The following is a 26,077-nucleotide window of genomic DNA, read 5'->3' on the forward strand; positions in this document are numbered from 1 at the left end:
TAACCAGCAAGCGTTCAATTGATCGGCTCGTCTTCCATCTCGGAGGGAAGATTGTGGTCATGATTGAAAGGACAGACATGACACTCGCTTTTCATTTGTATCGATTTTATTGGTGGGCAAAATGACAAGCATTGTTCATATTTATATAAATAGCAATCGGCAGTCGCACCAAAGGACACGCGCACACACACAAGACGTGACTAGCGTGGACGTGGAAAGCGGCGATGGCAACGCGCTCAGTTGGAGGATCATCACAACAACCAATCGAATCAAGCCGATGGGGAAAGAAACGAAGGACGATGTGGCAATAAAAGTGAGAGTGACGCGTGACATACGGGTGGAGACAGGAAAAACAGATTTCAGATACTATATACATGCCAAAAGTCCATCCAGGTTTCAGATGCAGTTGTCATCGGGATTGTTAATGCATAGAAAGGTGTCCATTGTCATCATCAAAGCTCGTCAACACAATTGATCACAACTCTAGCTCAGGCTAATCACTAATCTAGTCTAATTTCCCTCCGTTTTGTTTGGTCCAAAGTTTGAATCTTTTATACAGACAATATTTGAAGTAATTAATATTTTTCCCTTCTTAAAGCTGGAAAAAGCGTCAGTCGACGTTTGATTTTCCAATTTGGGCTGGAACAACGACAAAAAAAAAAAAGAATTAAAATTGACCAAATGCTGTTCATTATTATTGGATTAAAGGTTTGTGAGTGTCGGACTGTAATGAAACTCTTGGGCTGCGTTCAATGTGAACCTAAAGGCTGGGGGGGTAAACGACATTAATTTTCCTTAAAGGCACGGGACAAAAGTTACAATAAATGGTCCGGATCTGTAGCCTATTCATTAAATTGTTTATTTTATTGACACCAATTATATTCAACAAAAATATAAACGCTCCCATTTTTTTATGAGATGAACTCAAAACTTCCACATACACAATATCACCATTTCTCTCATATATTGATCACAAGCCAATCTAATGCTGCATTCGAGGATGGTCGGAATTCGGATATATCAGTTGGTTTGTCCCAGTTCCAACCTGAAAGCGTTCAAGGCGAAAGTGAACAACCAAAATTGCGGATAGTAATAAATTTTTTATTTTGGTCCTCAAAACTCATTTTTGACCTCCAGCAAACTTACCTGCTCACAATTTTGCTTCATTGATTGTTTTTATCTTATTGTGGGACTGCTGAAGCATTCCCACGTTATTGTGATTTTTATTCTCCACACTTTTTTGTCGCGTGACAACACCCACATAATACTTCCAATTTACATTGTTTAAATTTCAACTAGCTTAAAAAATTCACGTTGTCTGATTCCACATTACTTACAGTATTTGCACAATTTAACATTTAATATCAACTTTTCCCCATTCATTTTCAATGGGACAGACATTGAAGTTTTTCTAAGTATCATTTTCCACATTCCATACATACTACTTATCATCATTACCAGGTGTCTGATACTGCTCGGTGGCACAGCGCATTGTCCAGTAACCAGGAGGTTATAATTTCATAATTTATCTCTCAATTGGCTTCATAAGCATTCCACATGCATTCAAATCTTAGCATTCAGCTTTCAGCATTTCCACGCAAATTCTCCAGAAATTGCACTTAGTCTAGTTTCATAAGTATTCCATACAGTTCAGTAGTTGACCGTATAATTTAGCCCTAACCCTAACCCTAACCCTAACCCGCAAGGAGATAGCGGCATACTGTCACGTATGTTGTGTTAGTTCAAGTTATGTCGAATATTTATGAATGAAGAAAGCTATCCAGTTTTATACTCGAATAAATTGTGTTTTACCATTCACCGTCTGCATTTTCGAAGAGGTTGCCATTGTAGAGTGATGTCACTTGTAGTCTGTCGATGATGTCGGGGTTCTTTTATTTTTTCCTGACTTTGCAAATGGAATTTCCGAGTTCAAGGGAGCGGTCCCGTACACACTTCCTGGTTTGAACTCGGAAAAGTCTCACTTCTGACCATCCTCGAACGCAGCATAAATATGTGATAGTGAGCACTTTTCCTTTGCCGAGATAATCCAGCCCACCTCACAGGTGTGTCATATCAAGATGCTGATTAGATACTATGATTAGTTAGTACTTTTTTTAGTCAGGTTTTCCTGAGTACAACCCCTCCCCCCCTAGCCCCAGTAAAACAAAACTGCACCTTTCAGACGCCCTTTTAATTGTGGGCAGTCTCATGCACACCTGTGCACTATACATGGTGTCTAATCAGCATATCTTTATGTAACACCTGTGAGGTTGGATGGATTATCTTGGCAAAGGAGAAGTGCTGACCATCACAGATTTCGACTGGTTTCATAACATTTGAGAGAAATTGTGATATTGTGTTTGTGGTAAAAGTTTTAGGTCTTTGAGTTCATCATAAAAGAATGGGAGCGAAAACAAAAGTGTTGCATTTATGTTTTTGTTGAGTATACTTTTGGATCAATCATAATGTCGAGCTCAATTAGCATTTCCAGATACGTTACGCTCGCCCCATCAACAAAATTGAGCGCAGCAGTGCCAGAACTGGACTAAGACTCGCCGACCCACGCCAACACGTTGCCTTTGACCACGTCGGTGATCTCGCAGTTGAGCTTGTTGAGCCGCCCGTCCAGGATGAAGAGGGACTCCCGGGAAGGGGTCATGAGGTACCGGCCGAAGGTCCCGCCTCCCGCCAGCGCCCGGTTGCCAGCGCTCCACGGCCACTCGTACGGCTCGATGGCGTCTTTCAAGCTCTTGATCATCTTCACCTTGCCACTGCGCAACTCTACGAACAGCACGTCCGTCTGCCGGCCGGAGCTGCCGAACACGTTGTACTGGTGCGCCTCGGTGAACGAGCGCTGGAAGGCCAGCTCGGAGATGTGCAGGTTGGTGTGGATGTCGAAGGGCTCGCCGATCCGGCCTCGCTCCGAGACGGTCTGGATCCGCATCAGGCCGTCGCCGTCGTCCACCGTCACCAGGTAGCGGCCGTCCGGGGACGCGTGAGGCGTGCCGGTCACGTCGCCGTTCTGGCCCACCACGCCGTCCGTCACGCTGTCCACAATGACCTGGGGCTGCGTGGCGCCCGTGGAGTCGGGCCGGCAGTTGACAAAGTAGTAGCCGCCCAAGTGGGTGTACGCCGCCGATTTGGGGATGCAGTTGAAGTCCCGCAGGCTGATGTTCTTCACGTAGGCCATCGTCTCCAAGTCTATCTTGTGCAGGACGGGCTCATTTCGGTGAAAGATGAGGCCAAATCTGTTGGCAATTTCAAGGGAGACAAACACAGAAGATTGAATCGATAGCTAATCGTGACATTTCTGCGCTCGTACCAGTAATCGCCGATGGCTCGACCAGTCGCCACTTGTGTTTCAGACTGAAAAGTCATCAAGTGTTGGGAGGGGTCACAACCATATTTTGCACTACACACTTGGGTCACATATTGAACCACCCACACATCTATTCATTTTCTCACTGTGTCAAGGGTCTGATAAAGGCTATCCAAGTTGAAAAGCACAACAAACCCTGGATTGTTTTGCTAGTTGGGCTGATCCACAATTAATCATCGTGACTTAGGGCAAAAGGTGGACGGCACCCTAGGTTGGTACCTTTTGATGTTTGAGTAGGGACAACATGGATGGCTGAAAAACAAATCTCTAGAGTACAGAATCAGAGCATTTATAGCGAATGCTAATTATGCCTGTCCCAAGAAGCGCTTTTAAACAAACACAAAAGGGAAACATTTAAGACATAAGTCAACTTTGAATGATACATTTTTAAAACAAACACATGCACTAACCGCTTCCTGAGTACAGGCCTCATATTCAAAGACCTTTTTTCAGTTTAAAGACTTTGTATTTACATGAGCCAAAAGGTAGAATAAAGCCAAGATTGGTCCCCAGTCAATGACCACGTTTACATGCAGTCAGTAAAAACCTGAATAAGACTCAGGTTACCCCTTTCAAACCCAAATATTTGGTCATATAAATGCAGTCGAAAGACCTCGGTTCAGCGGGGCATTGGTTTGTGTTCTGCACATTCTCTATTTGCAAGGAAAGTTGGTCTTTTGAGTACAGAAACATATTTTCCAGACTATAAATCAACATTTTTATTCTGTAGGTTGGTTGTTCCTGCGAGTGACTTATACATGAGAAAAAAAAAATATACCGGGGTACTGTATATAATTTCACAGACAACAAGAGGGCACTCTAAGACAAATACTACTATACATACTTAATTCAACTTAAACTCCAGTGCAACTTATGTATGTTTTTTTTTTTAACCTAATTATGCATTTTTCGCCAAGTGCGACTTATACTCTGGAGCAACTTACAGTCTGGAAAATACGGTACTTGTATGCATGGGATCACCCACTAACTTGAATACATTGATTTCTTCGCAACATTTTCATGTTATTTCCTGTCTCGATGGCGAAAATGCCCGTTGTGTGTATCTATTCACAAATATACGGGTATATAAGTCCATGCACAACCAGAGGTAAACAAACTTAACGATGCAGCAAAGAAGCACACTTTTGGGGCAAGGAAGAAAGTGACTACTTTTATCAGTGTGGTGAGCGAAATGAATATAATGTCTGTTATTGACCGCAGAAGGTTAAAGTGATAATGACGTATATTTGCGTAATGACGTCGTGCATCACGGAGATCAGAATATGCACAGTATATGCATATAAACGGGTTATCCCGAATGATTCAGAAACCTGAATATTGACTGCATGTAAATGTAGTTAATGACAGGGCTGACATTGGCTGAAACGTGGACCACATTGCGATTGGTTTTTCCGTCGATCACAGGTGTGACTTTGAGCAAAATGTTGACGACACCCTGGGTTTGCTGCTGGTTAATCACAGGGATACTTTTTGACAACGGCAGACGCCAAATCCTGGTTTAATTATGAGTTAATGACAGGCCTGACTTTGGGTAAAAGTTAAACTACCCCCTGAGTTTCTCACCAGTGGACTTTAGGCCAAATGCGGGCTATGCCCTCGATTGGTTAACAGTCAATCAAAGGGCTCATAGAAAGATGGACAGCCGTTCCCAGTTCCAGTCACTGAGCAGGACTGGATCACCCGACATGAAAGTCAGCCGTGCGTACCGCTACGCTAGCGCTTGAGTGATTTACAGTATCACCAGAATTGGACGTGTCCTGATTGCGATCTTTTGACGTTCCTCTTCATCTAATCATTCTGCGCACGTATTTGTGATGCCTCCAGGCCTAATTCTAATTACCTCGGGGTAACCAACATCAACATTCAGCAGCCACTATCCAGAAATGTATAATCCCATCCAGAGGAATAATGCTACATGCTGAAGTAGAAGCGATAATGCATCTTTTTTTTTTTTTTTTTTTTTGCTTCGCCCCCTACATTACTTTTATATTTATTCAAGCAAACAGTCTAGTGCTAAGGAACATTAGTTATTGTCCCTGCAATGCGACACTGCCGCATCTGCTTATTTGGACCTGGTCCACAAAACTTCTTGTGTTGGTAAGCAGTTCTCCACCTATCAGGGATCTGATTCCATAAAATGGACCTAAAAATTACACATCATCTTAGAAACCTTTATTCAAAAGTTTTAAATTTCTCTCACAATCAAAATTGCAAAAACAAATAGCTCTACAAATTTGTCTCATAAAGTTGATGACAGACTGAGAAAGAGGCGGATTACTTCCTGGATTAGTTTCATGTCGATCACACGGATGGCTTTGGTGCTAACGGCGAACTGCACTTCATACAGTCATCCGTAAAACTTTTAATTTTTTTTGTAAGCCATCAAACACCTTACTGACATTCTTCAAAGTTTCAGAGTTAGTCTTTATCGAAGCAAGAACCCAATTAATTTTGAATATCTTAAAATACGATTGCAGAGGTGCTCAAAGATCAGCACGTTTTGATCTTCCCTCCATCCGTGGGAAGGCTCCAATCCTCAAAGTTGAAAGACTTTGAGGATTAGGGGAATTTTCGGGATGCCATGAAAGCCACCGAATAACATTAAGAAGAAAAAAGGTATACCTTTTACTGTTGAGAACTAGACTGAAGAAAAATCCATTGTCTGTTTTTGTATCAGTCTCTGTTGAGGTCCATGATACTCTTCATATTGAACGACCTTTCGTTGTCACAAAAAGACGTTGCCACGGAATCAAAGAAAACCTCTGACCCGCAAAGAATCTGTTAATGGAACATTCCACTCAGACGCTAGGATAAGGTACGCACGCTTCTGACGGGGACCGACGGGCATCTCAATCTCGGCATCGTTTGTCATCTTTTCATGCCGTTTGAACATTCAGCAGCCGGCGGGGCGCGCACACGGACAGCATATTATCACGCTCTCTGTCGAGGCAATCATCGATCCGCAGATTGCGTCGTCCGCCGGCCACCAGAGCTCTTTTATTTGTACGCGTCGCCCACGGACAAGGGACGGATTTATTGGGCTGTAAACAACCTTGTACATACGGCGAATGCTGGTCGAATTCAGGATTTGAATCACGTTTTGGGTTTGTCGTCTTCAGTAAAAATGAATGCAAGTGAAGGGAAGCAGGGAGAGAAAGTGGAGAGCAGATGCTGATATGGGAAAGATGGAAGACGTTGCGAACAATCATGAGGAACTCTTGTGAGCAAACGATCCTTAGATCAGTGAATCTCAAGCTGCCATTCTTCAAACCATTTGCAGTGAATTCAGTCGTATTATTTCAGAAACTGTAGAGCTGTCAAAATAAATCAAGTAATCGATTATAAAATTGACAACTATTTTAATAAAGTAATCGTTTGGAGGCTTTTTTTTTCCATTTAAAATTGTCCAAATCCTCCGATTTCAGCATATCATCAGTAATTGTTCACTGAATTCTGTAGTCCTTCATGAAAGAAGACTGATTATCTTCTGTGTTTAATCAAAATAAGACATTTGCAAACATTGTTTTTTACTTTGGAAAACAATGACTTAATGGGTAAATAGTACATTAATCTCCCCCCCCCCCCCCCCCCCCCCCCTGCCAATTCTAAAAATAATTAGTAGTGACAGCACTAGAAAAATTGAAAATGATGAGTGTCTTTGTACTCCAGTCACTGCTGAACCTAGCACTCAAGTTACGGGCGGAGAAAGTTAGTGGGGGAGGGGATTATGTAAATTAGATGAACTGTTGCATCACAATCTGGTGGAATCCAAAACGGTTAGTTCTCCGACACATTTTCAGAAATGGGCGGCTCACCTATTTTACTTGGTTGTTTAATTTCACACTTGATGTGTGTGCAGACATGTTCGAGACCCAATTATTTATTTATTTTTTAAATCCTTACTACCGACATTTATTGATCTTTCGTTATACAGTATGTAGGATTTTGTGAGAATTTCTGCTGAAGGTTTAACTGACCATATTTCATTGATTAGAGCCGATCAGCCCATTTTACACAGCATAGGACTTTGCAGATATCTGGCTCATATCGGGATTTTGCGATCTGAGAATATCAGTTCTAAGTAAGTTCTCCCCATTTGCATTAGTGTAAATCCAGTTTTCGTGTCGTGCCATAATACAGTTGTCATGCCTCTTCCGTGCTTTAATGTAATGAAACTACAAGCTGTTACATTTCATGGATTCTTGTCCGGTATCCAAGCCTGAATCGTATCGATTTTTGAATAAGGTGTCACCAAATGGTTGAAGTTGCCTCACTCACATCTCAAATCAATCAATGCGTCTGCTGGGAGCTCAAGCACTCCGAAACGATGGCCTTCAAAACTCTTCTTCAGATCTCTAGTTGCGAAGCCTATTGATTTTTTTTTTCTTTTTTTTTTTTTTTGTAACTACATCATGTGTATTCTCCAGTTTTTGTTTTATTCCAATTCAGTAATAAAACAAGCGCGTTTCCTCAGATTTGACGTTTCCTAACATTGGCTGAGTCATGGACGCGTACGTCATTAATGTGCACGCAAAAGCCTCTTTTACATTTTACCACCACCGCGTTCATCATCATGTGATTTCCACTGCTTTGATTTGTGAACTCCCCCAGGGCCAAATGATCACGCTGGAGAATTTTTTTCATTACAAAATAAATAAATAAATAAATTTCATCTTGCTCTGCTTGTTTTGAGCCTCTGCCGCCTGTACAATTTTTGGTTATTTGATAGAAAGCAAAGGCTTAAAAAAAATACAATAAAAAAAAAAAAATAGCAGCGCATCTTTTCTGACTTGAGTTGTGACTATAAATCAGGAATGGCATAACACCTTGCCTAAATCTGCTCATGTTTCTAATTCTGTGAATGATGAATGAACAGTATCAAAAATTCAAATAAAAAGTCAACATTGGTTGACTTCAATTTAGTTTTTTTTTTTTTTTTCAGATTAGCGTTAGCTCCTGATAAACGTCTCTTCTTAAGGTGGTAGAAATTGAAATTGTGAAAAGAATGTGTAACATCCTTTAACGCTAGCATTTTATATTCACCACAGCTGGCTTGAGCGCACGCATTTTTCTTTTTAAAGGGCATCCAAACAACAAAAGTGGAGTCCCAGTGGATCTAATTACAAGTGCGCTAGCGTACCACGCTGACCTCAAAACCTCAAATGCACCACTTGCACTGGGTCAACCCCACTACTTCTTCCTCTCGAAATGTGACTGACATTATTATTATTATTATTAACCTTTTTTCAAAGCGTTTGTCCGGTGACATGCTCTCTCGTAAGATGCCGTAATACATCTCAACTATTCTGTATGTTGGGGAGGAGCCAATTAAGTTCAGCCTGCTTGTTGAGTCTTCACTACATGTTCATGTACTTTTGGTGAATGTTTTTCCAAAGCGAAATTACATTTTCTATTTTTTTTTTAAGTCGTTTTTTAGTGGGAGGTGTCACGTACTTGTTTTTTTTCTAGGTTTTTTTTCAGGCGATTAAAAATTTTAATTGTAATTAATTGCATGACTTCAGTAGTTAACTCGCGATTAATCGCACATTTTATCTGTTGTTGTCACTTGGTGACAGCTCAGTGCATTTTTCTGTTCATATTGAGAGCTATCTAATTATAAACAAAGTCCATCCATCCATTTTCTTAACCGCTTGCGCCTTACAAGTGCCGCGGGGGTGCTGAAGCCTATCCCAGTTGGCTTCGCGCAGTAGGCAGGGTACACCCTGAACTGGGTGCCAGCCAATCACAGCTTTAACATAAAGTTGTGAATTTCTGCACATTTTTTAAATTGTAAAATACAACATGACCCCAGTCTCCACAAATATATGCATTATTAACACACTAATTTTGACACCCTCTTTCACTATTTGTGTCAGGGCTTTATCCATATAATCCTGTGAATAGCGAGTGGGGTTGCTGTAGTATCAAAACACACAGCGCATTGAAAATAAGGCCGAGTTAAAATAAGCTCGCCCATAGGCTTCACTCCGGATGCCTTGCAACGTAATTACGCCGCCTACTCGCTCTTGACTTGACGGACAGGCGGCTAAAAGCAGGCCGCTCGGAGACGGCGGCAAACAAACCACCTCGGCGTTCCCAAGGGCCGACTGAAAAGGCCGACGTGCGGATGATGTGTACTTGCGCACCTCACGCTGTCCACGATCAGGCTGGTGGAGGGGATGAAGAAGTCGTCGGCCCTGTCGAAGCGCCCGCCCACCGGCTGCGTGTGCACCGTGTGGTGGGACACCCTCGCGCTCGCCTCACCGATCACCTGGAGGGATGACAGGGTGTGTGTTTACAGTATATTAGAGGTGTCAAAATGAGTGTGTTGTTAATGAGTTAACTTAAAGGCCTGTACTTTGGGAATTCAACACACTTGGTTAGGCTGCTGTTTAGCAGTTAGCACCGAGCTAGGTTGCTGGGAGTGCTCATGGGATTCCCTTTGAGAGCTAAGAGGCGAAATGTATGCCCGCCTTGTCACTTGCACTTTAGACATGAGGTGCAGGGTTTTTTGGGTTTTTTTTTGTTTGTTTTTGTTTGTTTTTTGTTTTTGTTTTGTTTTTTGGGGGGGGGGGTTGTAACTTCAAAAGTTAGCTCGTGTAACATTATTAGTTTCATTTCTGACTCGTTTGCCAGAAAGCTGTGTGACTAATGACAGGGTGCGTCAGTATAAATTGCATTAAAGCCATGAACATTGTTGCAAAGGAGACGACACAATTTGGCCAAAATAATAATAATAATAATAATAATAATAATAAATGTACTATATTTGTGGGGACTAGTTTTCATTTTCAAAGAACAAAATGGACAGGAGTTGCTTCATGTTCTAGTCTGAATGTGAACAGAAATTGTCTAACATGAAACACTAATGCCACCTAGTGGCACAAAAATTACCTCCACACAAATCTCTGACTCAAAGCTTTACCACTGACAGTGTCGACTGTATTTCTCGTAAATCTAAAGTTATCTGCATTGCAAATGAGGATATTTCGAAGTTAACCTAAATGAATAGTAGTGCACGTCACAAACATCTGTGTCTTAACTCATTCAGTCCCAGCAGCCGTTTTCACTGAAGCAACCCCCTTCACTCCTGGCTGTTTTACTGGATTTTGACTGATTTTGCAAGGTCCATAGAATAACTTGTTCAATTTCTATAAAAACATGGAACATACTAAAAGAATGAGTAGTCTCAAATTTAAAATATTTTTGTCCGTTTCCGTTTTGCCGCAATTAGCATTAGAATATAGCCAAGTTTCATTTTTATTCACAAACCTGTTGAAAACACTGTCAAAAACAGCTTGTTGCAACATTGCCCTGGCTGAGCTCTGCTGCCACCTGCTGGCTGTTTTTTTTTCAAAGCCTTCTGTATGCTCTAACATAAAAACAAAAGCAGATGTTTTTGGGAGTGAAGGACAAAGTATTAAAAAACGTATTTATACGTTTTTGGGTTTGAATGAGTTAATCCACTGAATGCCTGATCCAAATGTCTCAATCTCAGTGTTACCTAGTTACTCTTGAAGAAAGTCAAAAAGTTACCAAACTAAAAAAAACAAATGTAAGCTTGAGATTTTCCTTTTCCTTACCTGCAGTGTTGGGAAGCTCTTCTGCCGGTCCCCCCAGCTGAGGACCCACACCTGGTCTCGAGACTTGTCGTAGTGCAGTTTGACGGGATACGGGTCGGTGCTGACTGTCTGCATCACACACACATTCACACACACAATATCAGCCTCTCTGCAATCCCAACGGACTGCATCTTTAGCTTTGTTTGTGTATGGTGCTCTAAAGGTAGCTTTCGACTGCAGGAAGCATGCGGCGTAGCAAAGGGAGACACGGGGAGGTTTATTTGTTATGGCCTATTCCTGTTCATTCCGCCAAGGGGAGAAAACAGGTGATGTGGTACGTTTGTCGTCCTTCCTGACTCGCAGCTCCGATCCTACTGAGGAAGAGCTCACTCTTTGGATTCTGTCTCAAACTCGCATACTGTCTCGGGTAAGCAAAAGCGCGTGTGCCTCGTGGAGACAGCGGGAGGTTCAGGTGCTTTAATTAACAGCTGCTAATATAACGCAGTGGAGCTCAACCTCCAGGCGGCCCGAATAAATGAGCCGCTGACAGTTTTCGGGGGAGCTCAGCCTGCTTAGCACCGAATGGGCGGCTCCAACCCCCCCGTGAGGCCGGCCAGGCGTAAACAGCCATCTGCAAGGGGGATGCGAGACACGCCCAGAAAAGCCACCGATACGCATGACTGCACTCATAGCCACTTTAAAAACGACAACAAGCATGTTGCTACGTTGAGTGACAGCCACATGAAATACAACAAATTCTCTCAGGGAAGCAAAAAAGGCTTTTTAATGGTAACAGAGATGGAACGCAACGAGGTTGCACTCCTTCAGTGCTCGCTGAACTGAGGTCTTGGATGGTATCATGTGATGTCATGCGTGACAGCCGTTCGAACTCCTGTTTTTTCGTTCAAAATCCGAGTTGTACTGCATGTATATAGTATTATTAGCTACGGGTGACCTGATACAAGGCCTTGTTTCAATGTCACGGTATCGGCCGGCCCTCTTTTGGCCGTTTTACGATCAGGAACTAGAAATATGGAATTAAAAGAAACGGAAATTCATTTTGTGCAAAAAGGAAAATGTTACATTGGGATATATTGGCCTCGCTCTAAAATGATCTGACATTGTTTTTTGAGGGGGAAATTTTATGTATAAAAGTACTAGTGGTACTTATGTATCAGTGATTACTCGTACTTGTATCAGTTTGAAAAAAGTGGTATCGAACAATCCTAAAAATTATTAAGGTAATGTTATATCGTCATGTATAAAACGTCATAAAATAAAACGCAATAAAACAAAATTATTAATTATTAACAATTATTAAACTTCAAAACAATTTTACATAAATAAAAATAAATATAAATTGGAAAAAATACAATAATCACTTTTTTTCTTTACCTATTATGTGTATGAAAAAAAAAAGTATATTTGTTGTAGAAAAGTTTAAATTTAGTCATCCAAAGGAACAAAACTTATTTAATTGTAAAATTTAAAAAATGTAATTTAAAATAAATTTAAAAAGCATTCTAAAAAGTACACAATTTTAAAACTTTTAAACTATAACTAATACAAACTAAATTTCTTCCACCATATATAATGTAGCACGAAAATGTACTATTGTCATCATAAACAGAATAAATAACTAATTTTGGGAAAAATAAATATAATAATAATAATAATAATAATAATAATAATAATAATGGCATAAAAACATATGTAAAGTAATTCTTCCTGTGGCTGGAGTTAATATTACAGCTGTACTGCCGCTTACCTGAATAATTGAATGCAGTGTGCGTGCTATTAATCATTGCAGGCATTGGCTTCCCCAAACCTCTTTAGTTAGCATTTTTGCAAAATGATGCATTGGCCTTATGGAGTTCGACTGCATAGCAACTGTTTAGTTAGTGACACGAATTAACATTAATTGCAAGTTAATGTGTCAATTGAGTTACCTGGACAGCCTTCTGCGATTGAACGTCCACGATGAGCAAACGATCCAACGTGGGCTGTGCGGCGTAAATAAATTTGTCCTTGACGTTGACCGCCGCCGACCACACACACTTCTGCACTTCGTCGTCTTCTGAGTCGGGACACACTTCCTCCTAGACACGCACACACAAAACAGTTTGCAGTTATCTTATCAACAGCGTTGCTGTTCCTTCCCTGCCTCCTGACAAATGAGGTTTTTTTTTTTTTTTTTTTCCCTTTCCACCGCATAATCCACACAACAAAGCCTGCACGTTCCCACGGATGTTCAGCTTCCAGGCCCTGGCAGCTTTTCGCCTGGCTGGCCGACGTCGCTATCCTCTGCCCAGCCGTCTGTTCCCGACTGCGGGGCGATTTAGAGCGGCTGCTGGCCAGGAGAGATGAAATAAAAAGGCTTCGGGATGTTGGAATTAACGCTTCTCGCGTGTATTTATAACCGCAGAGGCAGTACGGTGACAGGTGCCTTCCCTCTGGCCAACTTGTCTCGGTTAAGAAGGGGCATATACTGCTCTTGTCCTCTGGAGTAGTGCAGTAAATCCACACTGGTACTAATGTCACGAAATAAAATCTATAGCATTAGTAGTTCACAAAAGAAGGTAACGCAGTGGTCTGCAAACGGAGTCATGGTGGCAGCTACAGAAGAGCTAAGGCAAAGGTCACGGGTACAAAAAAAGCTCTTCATTTCGAACAAATGGTCGCTAATGCAAGTTGCTAAGGTAGAAATCTATATACTTGTCAAATATCACAATGGCAATGACATCACTCAAATATTACAAACAGATGGACTCAGATGCATGACAAAAGTTACAGAAGATACAAATTAGTCACTTGTGCATAAGAAGTTGGTTACTCCAAGCCAACACGAATTATAGCTAGCTAAAAGCTAGCGTAGTAGTCTTCATCTTAACTCGGTGCATGCCGCTTCTTGTAATACATCACAAATAGGTGGACTCGAGTCTGCGAAAGCAGTCAAAGAAGATCCAAATTAGTCATTTGTTCATAAGAAGTTGGTTAGTCCAAGTCAACATGAACGGGAGCTAGCTAAAAGCTAACACAGTACAGTCTACATCTTCACTCTATACAGCTGCTTCGTGTGATACATCACAAATAAGTGGAGTCAAATGTACAACGGCAGTCACAGAAGATCCCAATTAGTTACTTGTTCTTAAGAGATTGGTTAGTCCAAGCCAACATGAATGGGAGCGAGCCAGATGCTAACATAATTGTCTACATCTTTACCCTGAACAGCCACTTCTTGTCAAACTGTAGATCACAAATAACTAGAGACAAATGTACAACGGCAGTCACAGAACATCCCTATTAGTCACGTGTTCATAAGAAGTTTGTTACTCCAACCCAAAATGAATGACAGCTAGCTAGAAGCTAATGTATAAGCACTGTAGCCTAAACAGTTTCACTCTGCGCATGTCGCTTTTTGTCATACATCACAAACAAGTGGACTCGATCCTACGGCAGCAGTCACAGAAGGTCCAAATAAGTCGTTTGTTCGAAAAAGATGGATATTCTTCCTCTTCTTTTACCGCCATTCGATTTAGTGCAGTTGACTGTGTGAATGGGGGCGGCTGCTATGTCTCGGCACATCACATACTTTGTGTGGGTTTGTATGTGGGCGAGTTAAATATGTTTGCTTTTATACCGTGTGGAATTCCCTCAAGAGCCACAAGTATATTTTTCTTGAGAATTCATTAAAATCCTTAATGCAGTATTACTGGTCTTAATACTCATGTCCTTGTCATTCCTGCTACATTGAATCTAAACAAGACAAGTATTTCCTCTACCAATGTAGTGTAGCATATTATGGTTTGCTAAAGAACCAGCCCAAAAAAAAAAATCCAATTATCCACACAAGCGTCTCACCGGGGGATGGAAAACTTCAAAACAGTCTCTGTAACATAGAGACTTCCTGGAGGGATACAAACATACCGTGTATGAAAAAAGTCCAACTAGCAGTTGAAATGAAACTGGAATTTGCCTAAAATGGCTTCTTACATGACAGACTTTCTGTATAATGTTAGGTTCGCGTCCTTGAGTTTAAAAAAATAAATAAAAATAAAATAAAATATGCGTCCTTGTATGATAGACATGTCAGCCCAATTTGGTGTTTGTGGGGACATTTTTTCCTCTAGCTTTCCAGTTGACTTTTTGGGGGTCATGTTGGAGGACCCCAAAGGTACATGAAAAAAATGAGCCCCAGACAACATGAATTTTTTTCCCGACTTTCTATCATGAGCAGAACCACAAAAAGTAAAGGAAAACCCACGAGGAAGAAAAGACACATAAAGTCTGCCATTTTGTTTTAGAACGGGAATTCGGTGAATCTTGAAAATAATGATGAAACGTTAACAAATGCTGTGGGGGGCGCTATTGAATGTGTTTTTGTGTACTTCTCACCTTAAGAGCCAGCAGTTTCTCGCTGGGCTTGATGTGCCTCTGTATCTCGCACGCCACCGGTTGGATGACTTTAATGCCGTCCTGGTAGAACACGTAGAACATGTTTCCGATACCGAGACCTGCGACAACAAAACGTCACTCGCCTGGTGAAATAGGGTCCGCACTATACACCCCAGAGTAAATAAGGCGGCGTGCGATCATTTAATCCCTCTTGTCACAGTTGGCTAACCCTATTACAGGAATTCAATTAAGCCACTTTAATGAATGCAGCCACGGAGCCGTACCTTCATCCCGCCACAGAATGTTGGCCACTGCCAGGGAGGAAAAAGAGAAAGAGAACATTGAACATTAAACGCCACAATCAATAACATCACATTTGTGAGACTTTTATAGGAATGCTCGGTGGCCGCTATCCAATGCAACAGATAATTGAGTCCTCTGCTCGGAAATAAGGATGGGTTTTTTTGTGTGTGTGTGTGTGTGTGTGTGTGTTTTTTTAGACACCACAGACCGTGTTTACGCTTACGGGAATCGGTTTAAATCAACATTATTTAGCATGAGCCTGAAATACTAGCAAAGCAGCCGACAAGCCGGGACACCTTGTTGGTTTGTTCAATTTTTCATGTGCTGCATGAACAACAAACAATTCATACTAGAACATTTTGTTGTTGTTTTTTCAGACTGGCACCAGCACGAATATTCACTTTTGAGTATTCACAAATACAGATACCAAGTACAAATACCACTGATACGTATAATACATACAATTTCAGGTAATGCAATGGCAGATAATTACATGCACTGATGTGTCAAATGGCCGCAGTGTAGCACCAACTCTTGGCAAGGAAGACCTTTTTTTTTCTCCTCCCCCTAAAATATCAGTGGCTGGTATCGACATCCTTTGCGAGTCCTTGGAAATAAGGCTCGTTACTTGCCCATCCCTAGTTATAGCATAGACAAGACGAGCACTGTTGCAACCAAGTATTTGTATATGCCCAAGTACTTACTTATTCTCCTCCTATGGGGAGTGTAAAGGATGGATTAATTGATTGTAGATGTTAGATTCGCAATTGTATGTTTGTGATCACAACTTAGTGCAACTGAACATTTGTGAACATTATTGCAAGTTTGTTATCCATATCACAATTGGATGTTTGGGATCCGATTCACAGATGGACATTTGGGATGAGGAGCGCAGTTGGGTGGTTGTGATCACAGCTGTACATTTAGGTTCAGAATCACAACTGGACGTTTAGGATCAGGTCCACAATTGTATTTGTGATTTCAATTGCACTTTTTTATATCCGGATCACAATTGTACATTTTGGGATCCGGATCACAATTGTACATTTTGGGATCCAGATCACAATTGAATGTTTGGGATCTAGATCACAATTAGATGTTTAGGATCAGGACCACCATTGTAAATTTGGGGTCAGGATTGCAGTTATGTTTGTGATCTAGATCACAATTGTACATTTGATATCCGTATCACAATTGGATGTTTGGAATCCAATTCACAGTTGGGTGGTTGTGATCACATCTGTACATTTAGGAACAGAATCACAACCTGATGTTTAGGATCAGGTCCACAATTGTATGTTTGTTATCCCAATTGCACATTTGGGATCTGGATCACAATTGTACATTTTGGGAACCGATCACAATTGGACGTTTGTGATCTAGATCACAATTAGATGTTTGGGATCAGGATTGCAGTTATGTTTGTGATCTACATCATGATTGTATATTTGATAGCCAGATCACAATTGGATGTTTGGGACCCGGATCACAGTTGTACAGCTGAACCACAGTTGAATGTTCGTGATAACAATTGTACATTTGTCATCTGAATCACAATTGTACATTTTGGGATCACATTTGGACGTTTGCAATCAAGATCACAATTGTAAGTTTTTGATTGATAGGCACTTAAGAAATAATCCAGACAGACCACTCTGAGTTGTTTCCTAGTGACCTATTACCATACTATGAATATTTTAAAAGTTTATCCTCAATAACAGGTCAAGCTGTGTAGTATATATTCAGAGCTACTTGATGTGGGTTACCTCGGATGCCTCTGCTGACTAAATCATCTTTCAGGCTAAGGTGATTTTGATGCTTCATTAATGTGGATTAATGGCCCATCTTTCTGCTCTTAGAAGTAGCAGACCTCTTTTTTTGGGGGGGGGGGGCTAATGAGACTCGCAGTGCCACACCAAAGTCTGAGTGCTTCTAAAAGCTGGACGCTCTGAAATGCTCTACCTGTTACCTCTATCATTACTGCGTCCATCAGGCTTCTTCACTATAGTTTAATTGTAATTTGCATTTTTTTGGTAGTTTAGTTTAAACTCGTAGCAGCTCCACAAATCATTTGTTGTAGCGAGGTGAGTTCATTGCCACCATAATCTCGAGTCAAAACAAAAACAAAAAAAAATCAGCTGTGCGACGATTTTGACTGTCCAGTTTTATGATGGCAAGAGGAGAACACCAGCGACAGCGTCACTGTAACGAGGAAAAGATGCAACGCCGTTCTTGATTTGGTTTCCATGCAAATTCAACACTACGTCCTTTCACGTCGACCTTCTCTGCCTATTGTCTGCCCGTCCCACCGTCAGCCGACCTCCGTCTTCCATTTTCCACTACGCTGTCCAATTTGCGGGCCAATTGGCGCCGATGCTAATCTGTCCTCCTGCACTCATTCTCCCGCAGAACGGCTCTGGGAAAGGGACAAAGCGGCGGGGGTCAGGCGTAATCTTTGCGGGGGTAAAAAAAAAAAAAAAAAAAGCGCTTTGTCGAGTGTTTCCTCTGCCGTGCACTCTTGCGTATCTTTTCAGCTCATTAAGAAGCGTCACAAAAGGAGCGCTGTGTCGTCGGCAGAATGGACGGCGGGCGGAAAATGGAAAGAACAATGCCGTTTTATGTGAGAACTTGCCAGGGATGGAAACAAAATGGAAAAAGAGCGGCGTCGTACGAGCGCCCATATTGATGCTATTCATCACCCGGGGTCGGAAAGACTGCGGCTGCTGGGCGCGTGCGAGGGGCCCATACATCAACTTCAGCGTCCATGTAGCAAAAACAAGCGGCGGCGGGCAATCGTTTCGCTCTCGCAAGCTCGCGATAAATGTTTGCGCCGGACGCCAAAGCTCGGGGATGTCACGCTCGGGATGCCCGGCGGCAAGGTTACATACACTGTGACCCGCTCACGGTGATGGTGACAGACCATTCATTGATTCAATATATATTCCAAAATACTTCCTTGACACCGACTTAGAACATTATAGAAAGAGCACAAAAAACACAAATAGGTGAGGATTCAGCAGAAAATGTTACTTGGCAACTTGCAGTAACTCCCTATGCACCAGAGCTGTGATGTTCAGGTTTTGTTACTTATTCCTGAAATATTACATGGCTTAGCACCTTCCGATCTTGCTGACTTAGTGGTGGTACCTCATGTTCTGTCCTGAGAGCATCACTCACAACATCGCTGGTCCTTTGCTGACTCTGAGAGCTAAAAAGAAGTCAGCAGGATCCAGAGCATTCTTTATCCAGACTCCAGTGCTCCGCAATGCCCCACCCATGGAAATTAGAACTGCTACCAGGACTGAGACGTTTCCTTTATTAACTCATTCAAACCCAAAAACGTAATACTTTGTCCCTCACTCCAAAAACGTATTTATACATTTTTTAATGCTAGAGCATACAAAAGGCTGTGATACATCTTCTGACTTGAAGAGGTGGCTTAAAGCAATGGTAGTTATTACAAAAAACGGCCAGCAGGTGGCATCAGAGTCTAAGAGATCAGTCAGGGCCATGTTGCAACAAGCTCTATTTCTCAGTGTTTTCAACAGGTTTGTGAATAATGACGAAACTTAGCTATATTCTAATGCTATTTTCTGCCAAACAGAAATAGATGTGAGTGAATGAGTTTAGGAAGAAATAAAAAAACAACAATTTAGCAATAGTCTTAAATCTGGTAGACAAAAGTTACATAGTAAGCGACACGTAGAAATGTGTACTGACTGCAGATTAACTTGCAGTTGTTTGTCAGTGTTTCCTCTTCATTGCTTTCCTGCCTGCTCTGAGCAATCCCAATATAAACACAACAAATCTTCCATCTAAAAGAGTTGAGCACTGCGCCAACAGAGTATGGATTAAATGGAATCTTCCGCCCATTGTTGTCTTTGTCCATTATCTGTCGGGGAAAAGAGAGGCTGCCAAGTTGAATGAAAGTGTTGAATCTATTTCAATATTTTCTTAAGGAGATACCTTCAATCAAATCAAGGCCATTTAACAACCAGGAAAAAAAAATAGAAAAGAAGCTCTTGGCCCATCTTCAGGTTCCATACAACACAATACAACAATTTATTTTATTTATATATTTTTTGGCCGTACAACGCCCGACTTTTCAGCCCACTAGCTTTCCAAGACGCCGTGTTCTGTTCCCGCTGAGGTCATTTCTTATCTAACAGACCTTCACTGTGAGTCATAAAGTTTGATGGGGAGGATTTAGCGCAGTCGTGAGACCAGACGGCGATCCACAAGCACCGATGTGCTGACGTTTTGACGAGCAGGGCTTCGCCATAGCCCGATGATGGCCTTAAAAGTAAGCTTGTGATGGCCTGTAATGAAAGGATTTTTTTTTCTTTTCTAAGAGTACCGTAAACACACCAAAAGTTGTACAGGTAAAAATAAATAAGACCGTTAAAGCCACCAAAAGCTACATACGATCACTCTTAATCCCTCAAAAGTTGCACAGGTACAAATAACCCGTCATATCCCCCAAATTTGTGCAGGTAAAGTAAAACTTAGTTACACACCAAAAGTTAGAGGTCAAAATATAAGACTACCATAAACCTTTCAAAAGTTGCAGAAGTCAAAATCAGACTACCTTAAATCCTCCAAAAATTGTGGCGGTCAAAATAAGACTACCTTAAGTCCTCCAAAAATTATGATGGTCAAACTAAGACTACCTTAAATCCCCCCAAAGATGCACATTTTGAAATACAACTACCTCAAACATTTCCAAAAGTTTTACATTTTAAAATAAGACTACCATGAGTCCCATTAAAAGTCGGGCATGTAAAAAATAAGACTACTGTAAATCCCCCCCAAACTCGGACAGGTTAAAGTAAGACTACTTTATAAAGCCTAAAGGTTGGTTATGTTCAAGTAAAACCTACCGTAAATCCCTCAAAAGTTGCATCGGTTAAAGTAAAGACTACTGAAAATCTTATCAAAGTTGCACAGGCAACCAAAAGTTGCAAAGGTCAAAATAAGACTACCTTAAATCCCCTCCAAAATTGCACAAGTTCAAACTACTATAAATACACACAGGTACTGTAAATCCCCTAAAAGTTGCACACTTTGTACAGGCCCAAAAAAAAGTTAGAAAACTCCAACTAAGACTACCTTAGATCCCCCAAAAGTTGCACATGTTGACAAAAGATTACCTTAAATACTCCATTCCTAAGGTTTTACACTTTAAAATAAGACTACTGTAAATCGCCTCAAATTTGCAAAGCTCAAAGACTACCTTAAAATTCTCCCACAGTTGCACCTGTTAAAGTGAGTAAATCTTATAGAAGTTGCACAGGTAAGCAAAAGCCGCAGAGGTCAAAATAAGATTACCTTAATTCCCCCAAAAAGGTGCACATGTTGAAATAAAATTGCCATTTTGCAGGCAAATTGTTGTGTGTGTGTGTGAAAGGGGACTTATGTGTCTCTACTTAACGAGGCTGAAAATGCCAGCAGTTATTTGAATAATAAGTCCCGTCAATATGTCAACAAACAACATTATTCCAAGACTACTTCTTAGAAATTTGGATGCATTTTTCTAAATAATAAGGGGGGGCTCCCCTAATTAACAGTGACCTTTTATCAAATGTCATACGTTGTTTGGGGGTTGGAGAGCAGTTGTCAACATGCGGCGGCGCTCCTCAGGGTAATTAAGCTTCCCAAACCACATGCACACGCACACATGCACACACGCAGACACACACTTGCACACTATCAAATAGGTAGTGAGTGAGTTAAAAGTAGTCACCCACAGTGTTGTCACTTTTTTGTTCTTTTGCTATAATTGAGTTACTTTTGCCAAGGCAGAGTTTTGTTCTGTTCTGTTTCCATTTCTCTGATAGTTTGGATGTCTGTGCACAGTAGATTTTACCACCGTTTTTAGTATCTGAGAGTCTGCAGTCGAGGGTTGTTAGCCAATGCGCAGCAAACTGCAAAACAAAACAAAAAAGAAGCCCCCCCCCCCCCCCACCCACGCGCACACACACACACAGAACTCATTTGTGACTAGGGATGCAACGATACAATATCCCGATATAAAGGTCACAATAAGATAATTATTACGATATTGTGGGGAGGTTGGCGATACTAATAAAGGTCACAATACTGTAAAAAAAAAAAAAGTTCATACTAAAAAAAAAAAGCCCACAAGATTGTGCTTTTGTAAAGTACAGCAATGCATATAAACAACCTATAATCTCTAATAAGACTTAATTTCGAGGCACTTACTTTCTAATGCACGCACATATTAAGTTCCTCCACATATTGACTCGGTTCACAAGCATATTACGTTCCCTTCACCTGACCATTGGTATAGATGTTAAACATAGAAGGCCAAAACATCCCTAATGAAAATTAAATTGCACTAATAATCTAGCCACCAGAGGGTGCTAGAACTGCACAAATGGAAATCAACCTGACTTTTTAAACTGATGTGTTACTTTTAAATATTGTGAACCTGACGACGAAGATATTGTGGCAGTTTTAATATCACAATATTGCCCATATTGTTACATCCCTAGCTGTTACAGTATTTTGTCATTTATTTTGCTACTTTCCTATTACCTAAGGCCTCAGTGCAATCTTATGACACCATAGCACAAAGTACACTAAAAGGTTAGACAGATGTCATCTTATTTCGGGTTCTTTAAAGTGCTGATAATTGTAGTTTGGATATTACTGTATACTAGCCGCACTTGGTTTCATGTTGGAGAACCCGCAATCAAAACGTGTTAGCCAAACTGTAAGTCCGTAAGGCAAATCAATCAAGGTATTTTCGATTCTCTACCATTTCCGTTTCAACTTTATTTTCAACATTAGCGCATTCTAGATTTAGCTAGTTGATAATTTTTTGCATCCGAGAACCAGTAGCAGAATTGCAGAATTGCATAACAAACTTAAGAAGAAGCGATTCCCGTAGAAAAGCCGGTAGAACGCAAATGAACAATAACTGTAATACGGGAATACTGATGACTGACCGTTTAGGCTAGTGATGGGCATTACAGTTCTTTGAGGTGAACTGAATCAGTTCATTTAAAAGAACCGTTAAAAAGATTCGTTCACCAAATCGTTCACCACACCCCCACCCCCACACCCTCCACAGAAAGGATAATAATTCCATTAAAGATATCCCCAACGTCGTCATCTCCCCGCTGCTACAGTGTGAGGCACACAGTCATGTGCTGGTGAGAGAGAGACTGTCACTCGCTCTATTTTGTTTTTATGCGTTTGCCCGCAACCCAGTACGTGGACTGACACCACATTAGCCATTAGCTTGGAGAAACACATGATAATGAAAGCTTGTCCCCAACATGGAAGTAGTGGCGTTTCTATGACTAGTTCCTTCCTTGGCAAATCGTGAATCACTCAATGCAAGACTACAATCACTCACTCACTGAACTGTTATGGCAGTACGTTGACTCAATGACTCGCACGCAAACGAGAAATGGAGGCAGCACGTTCACTCACTGACCCGTTCCTGAACCGGAAATGGCAACACGTTCTCCCACTGACTCGTTCACTCACTGATCCGTTCAGGTCTTCGCGAACGGGAAGCTTCCTCAGTGACTCGTTCCTGAAAACCAATAGTGAGGCTGCATGTGTAGTAAAATCCCGCCCACGTCTGACGCTAGCTTCTGATTGGTCGCTTGTGAAAACTGACGGCATGAGCGTGGCTGCTCTCAAATGAACTGAGAAGAGAATGAATCACTTGAAGAAGTGAGCCGTTCACTCATGTTCAATGAAAAGATTCATTCTAAAGAACGAATCGGTCGTGACCGATGCAACACTAGTTTAGGCCAAAATACACGCAGTCCTCAGATTAAATGGCCCAATGTTTTAAGGTTACGAACTTGCATGGATTTGTGTTAAAGTCGTGGAAGAAGCCACGCCCAGTTACTTGCTTTTTATTCACATATTCTTCATATAGAAATTAACTGTAATTATGACTATTGTGGTAACATAGGCTAGTGATGGACTGCGATGTGTTCCGACTTAGGTAGAAATTTGGGTTATAATTCCAATTGTACGAGCGGAACTGTCATAAGCCGAAGAGTAGACTCTCTGTAACAAAGGTAGACAGTGGCTGACTTAGCAGATTTCCTCACAAGTTATTTAATTGAATTTTGTAGGGGTTAATGACAGGAGGACAGGAAGTACAAAAGCCTTCTTTTTCCCGCTGCAGACAATCCAACATCTCATTGTACCTGTCGCCGTTATTATGCTTTGAGTTTAACAATGGGCTGTGAGCCGGGCCATTTTTTTTTTTAAATTTTTTTTTTTATTTTTTTGCTCATGATACCTTATTCCTCCCGTGAGGGAAATAAAATTGGAAGCAGTCGCAATGTCAAGTTTCTCTTGTTGCCAGTCCTCAAAATCTGACACAGTCTTTAAACCCCTATTGAAATGGTTGCTTTCCTTATAAAACAGCAAATTGAGTCCATTTTTAACACGGTCAGCATGTAGCAATGGTCTAAACAAACTGAACAACACCATGATGTCACCGCCTGCCTCTGAAGGTCAAAACATTTTTTTATTTTTTTTATGAGAGCCGCACTCTATTTTGCTGTCAATAAAGTACATTTGGGAGCAGTTGACTTATTTTCCAGGCCTGTTAAACGGTCTGTCGTGGTTTAGTCGACAGTCTGCTGCTAAATCGCACAAAAGAGATGCCCTTCACGGTGTGCCAATTGTTTCTGCGCTCTGCCGCTATTTGTTATTTTCCTCACCGAGGCTGTGTCACCGCTGCATCGGAAATCAAGGGCGGACATCTCCAACGGACGTCTTGACGCAGACTTACAGGTTTTGCGCGCCGAGTCCTCCACGAACAGCGAGGAGATATCCTCGTCCACGCCCGCCTGGTTTCTGGCGATGCAGGTGTAAGCGCCCGTGTCCTCAAAGCGCACATTGCTGATGTGCACTTCGCTGCCGTTAGCTGAGAAGAGCAGACGTGCACACACACACAAAAAAAAAATAGTATGTTCCAAGCATCTGCTCAGGTTAAAGTAATACTTTGGATCACACATGGCATTCGAAATGAGACAACCTTAAATCTGACTCAAATTGTTTGGGATAAATATGACTTGTCTTAATTCTGCAGAATAGTCACACAGGTTTAATTCACCAAAAATTGCACAGGTTAAAGTAAGTCTACCTTAAATCCCCCCAGACATTATGCAAGCTAAAAGAAGACGACAAAATTTGCTAAAAGTTACAAAGGTTAGAATAAGACTGTTAATTCCGAACAAATTGTCCAGGTTAACAAAAAACTGACATAAATCCTTCATATATTGCACAAGACTATTGTAACTTCCCCCAAAAGTTACCGATTCAAATAAGACAACCATCAATCAAAACAAAAGTTGTGCTGGTTAAACTGATCTGTCCTTAAATGTCATCCAACATTGCAAAAAAGAATATAAGACTACCTTAATTCCCCCACTAAGCTACAAGGTTTTTAAAAGAAAGGCGACTATAAATCCCTCAAAAGTTGTACAGGTTTACATGACAACCTTAAATCACCCCCAAAATTGCACAGGATAAAGTAAGACTGTCAAATCCCGCAAAAGTTGCATAGGTTAACGAAGACTGCAGTAAATTGTCCCAAACTCATACAACTTAAACAGGCACGATTGTAAAACTTACAAAAGGTACGCAATTCAAACAAGACTTAAAAAAAAAAAAATCCCTCAAATTTTGCACAAATTCAAATATGACAACCATAAATCCCAACTAAAGTCAGTCATGTCTGTTAAAATCCCACGCAAAATTGCATAACACAAAATAAGAAAAGTTACGCAGGTTTAAAGTAACAAAGATTAACATAAGACTAATTTAAATCTCCAAAAAGTTTTGTTAAAAATAAAACTATTGTAAATCTGCAAAAAGTTGCAATAATTAAAATAAGACTACCGTTACATCCCCTACTCGTTGCACAGGTTGGACTGACAATTGTAAACTGGTCAACAAAACTGTTGTAATTCCCTTATAAATTGCAATGGTTGATATGAGACTATTGAAAATCTCTCAAAAATTGCACAGGTAAAAATAAGACTTTCCCTCCAAAATTTGCATACTTTGAAGTAAGACAAAATCAGATCGCTAAAAAAAAATAAAAAAATGCATATGTTAAAGTAACACTATTAGCTAATGTGCTGGGCTTAAAAAAAAAAAAAAAGACTAGCTAATTACCACGTTGCTACCTTGCAAGGTGAGTTGCTTGGACAGCTTGGGCTTGATATCCATGCCGTTCTTGAGCCAGGTCAGCTGCGGGCGGGGGATGCCCTCGGCGTGGCATCGTAGGCTGGCGGTGACGCCTGGCTCCCGGGCTTGACTCTCCGGGTACACCCGGATGACGGGCGGAACTGCGGCGGAGGGGGCACAGAGGCCGACAACATTTCAATCCACTGGCAGTGTGTGAAGCAAC

General features: G+C 41.2%; 1 protein-coding gene across 2 annotated transcripts in view; it reads right to left on the bottom strand.

Moving 5' to 3' along the window:
- Positions 1-1,122: 1,122 nt before the first annotated feature.
- fstl5 (follistatin-like 5) overlaps positions 1,123-26,077 on the bottom strand; it is a 106,352-nt gene continuing 81,397 nt past the window's right edge. The window contains exons 9-17 of one of the 2 annotated variants that reach the window (XR_013284833.1): positions 25,854-26,015; positions 24,452-24,586; positions 15,642-15,668; positions 15,358-15,476; positions 12,912-13,061; positions 10,984-11,091; positions 9,547-9,671; positions 1,211-3,248; positions 1,123-1,180 (exon numbers count right to left, since the gene is read on the bottom strand). Coding sequence is in view for 1 of the 2 variants with exons in the window: in XM_077531177.1 (XP_077387303.1) it covers positions 2,546-3,248; positions 9,547-9,671; positions 10,984-11,091; positions 12,912-13,061; positions 15,358-15,476; positions 15,642-15,668; positions 24,452-24,586; positions 25,854-26,015 (1,529 nt within the window). In the remaining variant the exon portion in view is untranslated. Of the gene's footprint in view, positions 3,249-9,546; positions 9,672-10,983; positions 11,092-12,911; positions 13,062-15,357; positions 15,477-15,641; positions 15,669-24,451; positions 24,587-25,853; positions 26,016-26,077 lie in introns of both variants that reach the window. The other variant, XM_077531177.1, reaches the window with a different exon arrangement.

Source organism: Festucalex cinctus, chromosome 9 (assembly GCF_051991245.1).
Source record: "Festucalex cinctus isolate MCC-2025b chromosome 9, RoL_Fcin_1.0, whole genome shotgun sequence".
Lineage (NCBI taxonomy): Eukaryota > Metazoa > Chordata > Actinopteri > Syngnathiformes > Syngnathidae > Festucalex > Festucalex cinctus.